General features: G+C 37.3%; 1 protein-coding gene across 1 annotated transcript in view; it reads right to left on the bottom strand.

Annotated features, from left to right (window-relative positions):
- lingo1b (leucine rich repeat and Ig domain containing 1b) overlaps positions 1-6,002 on the bottom strand; it is a 19,777-nt gene extending 13,775 nt beyond the window's left edge. Inside the window, exon 1 of the mRNA XM_014016990.1 lies at positions 5,699-6,002. Coding sequence (XP_013872444.1) covers positions 5,699-5,710 — 12 coding nt within the window. The 5' untranslated portion in view covers positions 5,711-6,002. The remainder of the gene's footprint in view (positions 1-5,698) is intronic.
- Between the last annotated feature and the right edge of the window lie 5,460 nt (positions 6,003-11,462).

Genomic DNA, 11,462 nt, shown 5'->3' on the forward strand with positions numbered 1-11,462 from the left:
GTGTACAGAAAATGGATGGATGGATGGATGTAAATAACAACATAAATTGGTTAGATTAAATTAAATTGGCTATTGATGCTGTTGTATAACATTAAAATATTAATATGAAGATCTCAAATAAAAAAACAACTTAAATTATGTATTTGTTGAAGTTTGGAGACAGTTTAAAATGCTTTTTTTCAGAACCACATCTGACACTTGCAACGGTCGGGAGGGGGGAGACGGCCAGGCCAGGATGGGGGTCGAGGGTAGCAGTGCGCAACTGCGCTTCTTCTGAATAAATGAAAACTATGTAACACAATTGTTTACACTAAGTTTAGTATGATAATTAAATACTTGATCAAAGAAAAACCAGAGCAGGATTAGAGAGAGAGATGAATATGATTTAGATTTTTATTTCTGTCTGTATACGACCCACAGGAGACACAACATTAACAGCAGTAGTTATTTAATTCCTCGGCTTTAGCAGCTCCTTTAATTTCACAGCTGACGCTGCTAAAATTATAGATTATTTTCTTCTGATCTCTGAGAGCAGGACTTCAATCTCCGAACTCGTAAAGTTCTTCTTTTTTACTTTGCAATGTCATTTATGAATGGACACTTCCTGGTATGTGTGGCAGGAAACACATATCCTTATATGGTGTTTTTAGGGCGGTAGATTATACTAATCACCTCTCCTCGTGCACGAGCAGCTGGATACACATTCATCAGTTGACGCTCCTCATTTACACACTTATCCTGAAGATGGAATAGTTTGTTGAATCTGACGTGGCATGTTCGTACGAATCCTTCGTACGAACAAAAGTAAGAGAAATTTAGGATAAGAATATGAACATGTTCTTGCATGAGGCCCAAAGTCTCATTTTGCTATAGATGAGAAAAATAATGCTTCACAAAAAAGTGCAGTTTTTAACAGTTGTACTTGATTAAAATTAACTTATGTCTTGTTAAATTCCAACTTTTAAAGTCTGCAAGCATAATTTCAACTTTTTGGCCTTGRCGTTTCTGAAAATGTAAACAAATCTCAAAACGATATAGCTAGATGGTAATTATGGTCAACATATMTTAATTCTGTTGTTTTTACTGTTTTTGTTCTAAATGCAACTCTGAACCTTTAAAATGAAAAGTAAACATATTAGAAAAAATATTGTTTATTGCTCATGTGGAAATGTAAACATAATGAATCTTAATAAATTACAATTAGAGAAGACATWGTTTTATTGAGAGGCCAATGTTTTTGACAGTGCTGTCAAATTTTATGTTAACAAACTTTGTATTTTATTTTGACATTTAGCTCAGCAGTCAGCTTGATTTAACAAATAAAAGAAGAAACAAGCTTCAGATGTTTAGTGTTATGTTTTACAGCATATTTTGTTACTAATGGTTCAGTCAGTTAACTTTTTTATTGAAGTCCAGCTTCCTCTGTTTAATTATTTGTTATAATGTCAATCTTTTAGTTGTGTACAGAATAATGAACATGAGTTTATGTTTTAACATAACTAAATGGCATAATGTGTGTTTTATTTATTTATTCATTGCTCATTTACCACTCTGTTCAATGTGAATTGATTTGCATAGCTTGTGACGTGAGTTCTCAACTTGAAGTGAAGATGACATACTTGAAAACAGCGGGTGGCAGAACTGAAGCAAAGTAGTGAAGTCTTAATAGCGTTTGATGACAGTCATGGAAAAAGTGTGGCTTCGCCTCTAAGCTTAGGCAAAGTGTTTGAGTACGTATTGTCAAAAAATATGCAAAGTTAAGCATACAGGGATGCCAGCGCATATCTGTCAGAGCTGAGCCTTACAGACCCCTGGTCTGCTCCCACATGGCAAGCGTTAAAATTTAAACCAAACTTGTGTAATGGCACCACACTGATGTGAGTCTATTGCTGTCGCTAAAGTCTATCTTTGTCAAAGATCCTATTTGTACCAGTTTGGATGTCTTGCAGTGGGAATGATTGCTGCTGGGACTTTTCCACCACTTTTTTTTCATATCTGTTAGGATGTGTAACCATGACAACAAGAAAGAAGTTTATTTGTGTGTGCAGCTGATTGAGCTTTTCCCGTTTTGAGTGATGCTCGAAATAGGTTGACAACGAGATGTCACAGATGAAGACAGGTGCAAAATATGATTGACGGGGAGGAAGAATGTGTGTTTGCTGGGGAACAAAGTTGACAAAATTGGACCAGTAAACAGAAATGTGGAATACTGTGAATTGTGCTTTAACACGGCAGTGCTGTAAAAACAAATTGTTTTTACCCAAAACTGTTTTGACATGCCGGTTTTAAAAAGAATGCATTTGGATCGGCTTTGATTAACAGGATCTAACAGAAACTGGATCATTCCCTAAATAATCAGATGGGTGGAGCAGTGGCCTGAGACTTCCCCTCAAAGCAGGAAGATTGCAGGTTAACAACCACGCTGGGGTGTTTCTGTCTTTCTGTTTTGAATCTGCATCTCCTCCACATGCATGTGTGCGTTTTCACCAGGTGCCATGATTTCATTCCACAGACCTCAAGCATGCATGTTCAGTTAATTAGTAACTCTAAACTGGTGTGAATGAGAGTGTAAAGCTCTCACTGCTCTGTTGTTAGTTTCATTTAACATTTAGAAAGATTTTTTTTTAAATGTCTACTTACATATATATGATGCTATAATGAGAAAATGACTACATATACATAAACTCCAAAAAGCATATTTTTCTATAAGTTAACTTGTGGAAATTGAAATTCCATCTGAAATACAAAACATACTAAAGACTATAATTAAATATGTAACTTTTTTTTATAACATTAAGCTTTCACTAGAGTTCAGTGTCTCATACTGAAAACTTTACCTTGCACCCTTTTGCAGAATATCCAATCATCTCTTGACGTTACCGGGGTTTCCTTTTGTCATTTGACTTCAAATCAAAACGTTTTAACAACAATGCTGTGTCTTTCAGCATTGCAGCTAAACTCATGATGTTAATGTGAACAGATTTGTTAAAAAAACAGGAAAAAATTAAAGATAGAATACTGCAGGTTAAAAAAATGATTGACATTTGTTGCATTTGATGGAAATTGATGTTTATGAAATAGCATTTCTATTAGATATTTTTAGCTGTTTTTATACATGATTGAAATCAGTTCTAGTGTGTTGCAACAAGTAAACATAGTTGTCATAAAAATGTTTATATTGTAATACTGACAGAATTAGTTTAGGTTGATAGTTTCTTCAGACTGATCTGTAGATTATTAGAGGGGTTTTTAATGTTTGCATGGAGTTTCATAAGAGCCTTTTACTCAGAAAATCCACCTCACAYTGCAACTCCTCTCATCCTTTGTAGTTTATGGCTTTTTATTTCTTGTCTGGTTTTACAGTTTACAACTTTATACTTTGTGTTTTGTTCAGTTTTCTTTTTCTTTTTTTTTTCTTTTGTCAACTGGAGTTCAAAGTTGCACAGGGAAGCTGTTTTGAGTTTCAAAACACCAACAAAGCCACTATGAACAGCTTATTCAGTAGAGAGTGGCCTCTACTCTCTATACTATTCCAAAAAAGAGATATTTACCCATGTTTCCCATTCCTTACTTTATGTGTTGTCAATGAACAAGCTACTGCAACAATAAAAGGTTGTTTTTCTAAATTAAAAAAAAAAATAATCTAACTGTAATTTCTGAGTTAAAAAAGTCACATCAGAAGTTTAGCATGTTTTGTTTTTTAGAAGATTCTTTTTTGCATTCAGTGCACATGACACTCCGCAATAAAATAAAGATCATACAAGAACTTTTATCACAGACCATCTGTGGCTTTATTTTAATGTTATTTGTCCCTGCTGTTATTAATCAAGTCTGTTTGACTACCAGAACCAACAGGCAAAGGTGGTCCCAAATTAACAGCTGATGTTACCGTGACTCCAGAGATCTGTCTTATTGCTAGAGCTTCTGCTTGAGCTGGTAGCTTGTGAGACAGCAGAGCAAACATTTATCCAGATTTTGCACTTCCTGTGTCAATGCAAGAGAACAAATAAAATACAAAAAAAAAGATAAATAATTTGGCATCCTGCCTATCCTTACATCCAGTACATGGGGATAAAGGGAGGATGAGCATAAAGTAGAGTTTTCAGCTTGGAGGACAGCTGTGATAGTAAAGATCAAATCAAAACTGATTAAAAAAGCACACACAAACAAAAAAGCAGGGTATATWCAAAACTACTATAATCAGCATTGTGCAAATTGTATTATTAGGCAATGATTAGTAATGATGTCATAAAAGTGTTCTAAAATATCAACAGCTAATGTCATTTAGATTCAAAGTTATGGTAATGCATAAACATTTAAAGCCCACTTCATTTTGCATTAATCAACGGCAAGTCATCTGAATTATTGAGTATTTTTTTAAGCTTAAAGGCGTAAATTGAATAAAGGCTGTGCAACTGCTGTTGCTAATAATGCATTCACAGACATACACACTGAAACACTTACAATCAAATCAGCCAATGACAAACAAACTGATACTGACAATATGTAATGCATTTTGCAGAAAATGATTGCAAAGTAGGCTTCTGAAGAAACAGTTTGCCCAGTAACAATGACAGCTTCAATAACTCGGCTGTTCTCCAGCTGTGATTAGAAATTCAAGTCATATCACAGATTGCTGATTTCAGTTCCTATTACTTCTGATCACTTTGAAGCTAGAGATGTATAGACACACCGACATGCATAAATAATGAGCCAAGAAGCAGATTTCAGACATCCATCATAGCGCGACTAGGGTATCCTGATTATAAGCCCTCTGTAGTTCATAAAAACCTAGATTTGAAGAGCAAAGCTTTTCCTCTGAGACTGTTGGGGGTCTTTGGATGCAGTGGTTGTTGCWGCACCGTTGAAAAGCAGTCCCCATATAGCTGTTTGCCTGCTGGAGTGTATCAGCCATGATTATGAGGAGGCAATAAAGAAATAAAGCTGTGAGATATTGTTCATTTGGCCTCCATAAATAATCAAACAAAGTCAACCCCCCCCCATCCCCCCACGCCCACCCTCGCCATCAACGCTGCTGCCATCCATCAATCTAAACTGTGGCAAATCAAACGTCTGCAATAGCAGCCCTCCTTGCCACAGGAAATGGCCAGCAACAAATGCACGCTGTGAATCGGTGTCGGTCCTGATGAGTTTATTGCCTTTTGAAGGAACCTGAATGCTAATGAGCAGATTAGGAAGCACCAACAAACCACCCTGGCAAGAGACTTAAGAGAAAACATAAAAGGGACACTACTGTGCTCTGCTTTGCACCTTTATGTGGGACAAAAAAAAGGTTAAGGACACAGAGGTTTTGGTTCAGATTTCTTTAAACCGAAAATATAAATGCAGTTCACCGGTATTTACCTAAGCACCATGAAAATTTGTCTAACCTACATAGTGTACATTCAGATCACATGTACACATCGTTTCTACGTGGTCCCTCATTAYGAACCCAGATTGTGGAGCAGAACAGCAAAATGAAACCCAGCTGGATGACAAAGCATAAATAAAGATCCAGAGCTCTCATCTGTGGATAATTCTCCTCCTTTACATCACCTTCATTTGTCTTAAGGTGAACACTTTTTTATCCCAGACAACAATTTGCTCCTTGGTGATTCTTTGGCCCCATCACTGCACCATAATAAATCTGATCCAGTGACTCAGTGCTCAAAGCCCACCATAGAGACAGAGTACTTACCAGGACTGTCATGCAGAGAATTCTAATTCAGGCAGCTCCATGTTGCCAAGGAAATTCAAAATGCCTCCGAAAGCATGGAGTCAGGGATGCAGGATTTCAGGGCAGGCTAGATTAGGACGGGGAAGAGGAGGAATATACGCAGAGACGAGAATCCCTTGTTTGAGGGGTGGGGGGGCATTTGAGAAATGCCTTCGTCCTCTCCAGATGCGCTAAATCCGGCCGCACTGATAGGCTGACATGTAAACACACAGGCGGCTCTGCTGGCTCACACACGCTCACATACATGCTGCACCTAGCAGAGAAAGAGAGAGGAGGGAGGGAGGGGCAGCCGAGGAGAGGTGGAGGGAGGAGCTGCAGTGCACTGGGAGACTGAGAGGCACAGAGCACAGGCAGCAAGGGGAGTTGAAAAGAGATGGAGAGAAATGTGCTCCCGTTGCACTGGCAGCATCGTTTTTGGACATATTCTTCACTCCTTCAAAGGAATGATCTGGTTAACTCAGAATCGGGATGTTGCAGGACAGAGGGCGAGTGTCATCAAGGACAGGAGGTTAAAGATGAAARGAACAATGAGAAAATGTAGGGAAAAAAGCAAACAAACAAAAACAGTCTATCATCTTAAAATGTTCAAAAATGTTTGTGTTCTAAAACTTCTCAGGACTGTTCACATAAAAAAGATGTTCTTTTCATTTCTGGATGCAAATTACATGTGCTAATAATAATAAGGTTTCCAAAATCTTAACACAAACACAGCACTGGTGCAAATAAATGCACTGACTGAGTTGTGAGGTGAAGGAAAAGGGAAAACGAGTGCTTTTAAATGCATTTGATTTGCTGCAATATGGAAAGCTTAAAGGCTAATGATTTGCGACTAGGGGATGAATTGCCTTTTCTGCTTAAAAGATTTGTTGCCAGAGTTGCGGATTATAAACACCCACGCTGCGTAGTGAGGTAATAATCAGGCAAAACTCACCTTCGCTGTGAGGAGTGAAGTTTGGGGATAAAAGAAGGCTTGGCTTAACAGYGCTAATGGGCCTACGGGGCTGGCACACCCACGCTGGTGGTACCAAGGAGGCTCCACCATCAGGAAGTGTTTACAGGAGATTAGAAGGGTGATGCTTCTGTGGAGGTGGGCATGAAGTGGCTGGCCACTAAATGATATGTAAGAAAAACCCTCAGTATAACAAACCAATCTGCTGTGCAAGGTTAAGCTACAGCAAGACGAAWACAATGCTGTCTTCATTGGTCATGACACTGAATTATTAGTGAATTATACAATAAAAACAATATAAGGATTAAAATGTGCTAAAAGTGAAGCAAACAGAAGCAAATTAAATCAAATTTGCTCACATATTTGAAATCAAAGTAAAATATTTTAAAATTGAAAAAGTTTTTGAGGACGCGCAGTGCCTTTTTGGCACAAGMAGATCCAATTCTGTTTTTTTGAAATAAATCTGTTAGACAAACAGCCGAACACAGAGCTAAAGACAGCCAGTGGTGGCACATCTCTGCTGAACAATAAAACATACAGAAGGAAGAGAGTTATTAAGACAGTTGAAAAAGGCGACGCACTGTGCAGCAATACAACATAAAATAAATTTATGGCTCATTTTACCTACTACAAGCTAATCTAAAGGCAATGAGTTATGCCCCAAGCAAGAAATAAAACTAGATGAAAGGTAGCGCTGCAGAAATTTGGATGACGTTTGAGGATAAAAACCATCAGACACGGAAGCCGGGGGAATTACATCTCAATTTTTTTTATTCCTTGAATGGTCCTGCACCCTCTATGACCACTTAAAAAAAGATTGAACAACTGATTCATGACACCGCATTTACATCCAATGGTGCTATGAATTTCCGTCTCCTTGCAGAAGCTCGGAGTGTCACAACCTGTATTTAGTCACTGGGTTTCCTCCCAAGACATTTAAAAAGTATGAGTGTGCCTTTTTTCTAATTAAGATACAAGTGCTTCCCCCTCTCTTCTCTCATAATTAATGTCTGCACTCGTGCAATTTGCCTTCTAACTAGATTCTGTAATGCATTTGATAGCAGAGAACTCGCTCAGTGATGTGAGGAACTTTCTTGAGATGATGGTAAGCTGACAGGCTGTGCATCTCATTATAGTTGTCACTGCAAAACAAAAMAAAAAGGATTTATTTTTTTGTAACAGAAATGTTTGCATTTAATTTGTATGTAGGTTTCTTTACGCCTGTTTACGCTTTGTGCATTTTGAAAAAGAGGGGAAAAAGAAATATAAGAAAAGAAAAATAAAACTGTGATCAGCTCAACTGATCAGATGAAAGCAGCTATATGTTTAGCTTACTTGTTTCTGGTAAGCAAATATCATTCGTTCTGTTTGAAATGTTGATGAGAGCATGTCTGTGCTGCAGCYACTGCTGAAGCCAACTGCATGTGTTTATTAAAACAATGTCTCCAGTCGACTGTTTCCAGCTGTTCGTTCTGATAAGTACGCCTGTGAAATCGGATTTTGATGTGCACGATGATAGTGAGCTTAAACATTGGGGCCTAAAATGTTTGTTGCCGCAGTCGACATTTCAAAAGGCATGTTTTATTTATTTATTTTTTAAATAGTAACCATTTGCATGTTTTAATTGCCCACAAACTGTTTGAAAACTCGCACACATTAGAATATTTAGTTTGGCGAGAGATGCTTGCACTAGATGGGTGCAGTTAGTAAGCAATTAGCCGCAAAAYTAGCTTTGGTGTGCATGATGAAGATTTTTTTTTTTCACAGAAATTTGCGACTTCCCCTTCATGTATTTTGTAATACAAATTTTGAATTGAAACTGGGGTGGGAAATGATCCAAATTTGACCAGTTAAAATAAAATGTTTGTCCAACTTAATGTAGTCTTTGCTGCCAAATAATTGYTGAAAACACACTGGATTGTAAAACYCAGTAAAACTGTACAAGCATATAAAACGTATAGCGTTTAACCTCACAAACTCAGATACTTTGATGTTTTTTTATGTATTGCAGCCAATGGTGTGTCAGTGGTGATTGCTGAACATGGGCAATACTARCCCAGAAAGGAGGAGCGGGTAAAAAAGATGGACAGATGGATATTTTCCTTCTTTTTTGCTCTTATTGCAAGCAGATTTTCCTTCAAGCGGTTTTTCATGGCACTGCATCGTTTAAAAAAAAGGAAAAAGTATGGCAGGTCAGCTGTTCCACCATGACATTATCTCTATATGTGTTGTGAAAGAAACAAAACAGCCTTCCAATCTGTGCGATCATCCAGGAAGTTCATTCCACAGTTTCTGCACCGAGCCCATAGATCTGTTTAGTTTGAAAGCTCTTTGTTGCAGAAAAGAGTTTTAACAATAAAACCTGGAAAGTTGCTGCTACGAATTGCCCGTTATGAAACTATCTCATTTCATTGTGCTGTTAATGGTAATATTTTACGAGGAATTGCTGACGTGAACGTTGCAATAGAAGCTTTAAAAGTCCCAGTGCAATGCCAGTTTCACAGTAAGCAAACTTTATTTTTTTACTTATTAGGGTCAATAATAATCATCTTCTTGTCAAATGATTTCACCRTGACATGGTTCCTTTTTATGTTCCTATCCAGCTCTGAGACATRTGACATACTTTATAATTTTCAAGCAATTACTCCAAACACATCATTGTGGCACTAGTCCACCCCAGTYTATTCAGATAATTGCAGAAATAAACAATGTCAGCTCCACTTCACAGTGGTATGGAAAGAAAATGTAGGACCACAAACAGCAGGTTGGTGATCAGTGTTCTGAGGTCCCTCAAATATAGGTAGTCAGACCTAGATTTGGTKTTAAGGACCTCTAAGCTGCTTTCCCAAAATGTAGTCAGACGTTCCTCCTCTGCTGAGAAAATGTCATATCTAAATTAGTAAGTCACTTCATCACAATACAAGTGGTCAGCGGTAAAAAGGCTTCTGCTCCTTGTAGTCACTTAATGGCCTGAACACCTAAAGTGTCATTTTGTCTTWGCTGTGTTATTTCCAATCACAATGATAGAGAAGGAGTAGCATTTAAATGACCCACACAGCCTGAGAAAACACCAACATCAGTGTAGGACCTCAGGAAACAGAGGTATGGGGGTGGCTTCGCAGTGTATTTGTCAATAAAAATATAAACAAAGAATGCATATTAAAATGCAAAAAATATATATATTTTTTGAAAAAGGTATAAATAAAATACACCCACATCTATGCAGCATGAGTTCTGTTTACATCAAAAACTGACTGTCTCAGAACATCAAAGGCTTTTCCTCATGCTTTAATGAAAGCAAGTCAGAGTTTGTCATCCTCAGCCTCCACATTCCTGTCAGTTTGACCACCAGAAGTCTTAAGGCATTTATCAATATCTTTTTTTCTAGTTTTACCACAGTTTTATTTCTTCTAGGYGACAAACTTGCACACCAGGTAATTTAGAAACGTTGATGCTGATGAACAGGAAAGCTGCTAGAAAGAGACTCAAAAAAAAAAAACTTGGCAGGTGATTTGATAAAACTCTTGCCAAGAGCTTTGAAARCATCTTTAATCAAAAGGAGCCTTTRGTGTTATTCTATGTGCTTGTTTCAATGAAAGTTACTTTCAGACTGGATACGAGTGCTGCAACAGCACCTTAACTTCTTCTGGAGCTAAATGTCATCACACCTAAAACCCAGGATGGCAGGACAGGATTCTAACTAATCTGTGATCCACTGAGCCGCTTTGACTAACGACAAGGATTAAAGATCAGCTAGACGGATATGGGAGAAGAACTTTTGGGAAAATCTACTGTTATTTTCKTACTAACTGAGAAAACAACTACAAAAGGAAATTGTTATTTCACTGTCTTTGCTGGTGTGTAGTTAGCTTCTGTAATATGATGGACATGGTGCTGTGGTCTAAACAGTAAGTCCATGAAAAAAATATTTATAATAAGTTACAGCTTACAACAGATCAAAACTTAGGTCAATTAAAAACAATTAAAACTGCAGTAATGAAAGAATATGCTGTGTCAAGCAAAAAGTCTCATAAATGGTTGATACTATTAGATGTGATTTGGTTTGATATCATCAGAAAACCATCCTCAACACATTCTCTGAGTGATCTCGCAATATTACATGAGGTTCCATTTAGAAGGTTTGATCAACATTGTCCCTTCCATTTGAGTCTAAAATCCTGGCATGAAAGCTGGCAACCAWTATGTATCTCTTCAATCAGTCAAGCTCTTTAATTTAATGATGAAGGAGAATTTTAGATACAGTATTTGGGAACTTAAACTATAGCATATCTGTATACATTAAAATGTACAGTTTATATTAAAGCACACGAGTGGGTTTAAATATTACGGTAAGTAATCGTCTGTCACCAGGCTTCCATCAAATGTCTTCACAGAAAATATGATGTAGAGTTTATAACTAAGAGCCAAATTGCATCAAAATCAAGCAAAAAAATAAAAAATAAAAACAATCCTCACAAGATTTTGTCAGTGTTTGGGTKGCAAATGTTAAAAAGCGGTTGTTATGATGCTTCATTATTCTGATTTTGACAGATGGTGACTAAGATTGCAAGAAGAATGGCAACGATGCAGAAGGATAATAGGCCAACACAAGATTGGCAATCAGATGCTTGGAGTGGGGAGGCTGATGTTTATCAGTGTTTAATCAAATCTCAAAGCAGAGACAAACTGATGATCATTAAAGTGTACAATGTGCCACCAAAGTATAAAGTACTTGTGGGCTGTGAGGATTGGAATGAAGCATCATCTGTCTCAGTT

The sequence above is a fragment of the Austrofundulus limnaeus genome, unplaced genomic scaffold, assembly GCF_001266775.1.
Source record: "Austrofundulus limnaeus strain Quisiro unplaced genomic scaffold, Austrofundulus_limnaeus-1.0 Scaffold159, whole genome shotgun sequence".
NCBI classification, from domain to species: domain Eukaryota; kingdom Metazoa; phylum Chordata; class Actinopteri; order Cyprinodontiformes; family Rivulidae; genus Austrofundulus; species Austrofundulus limnaeus.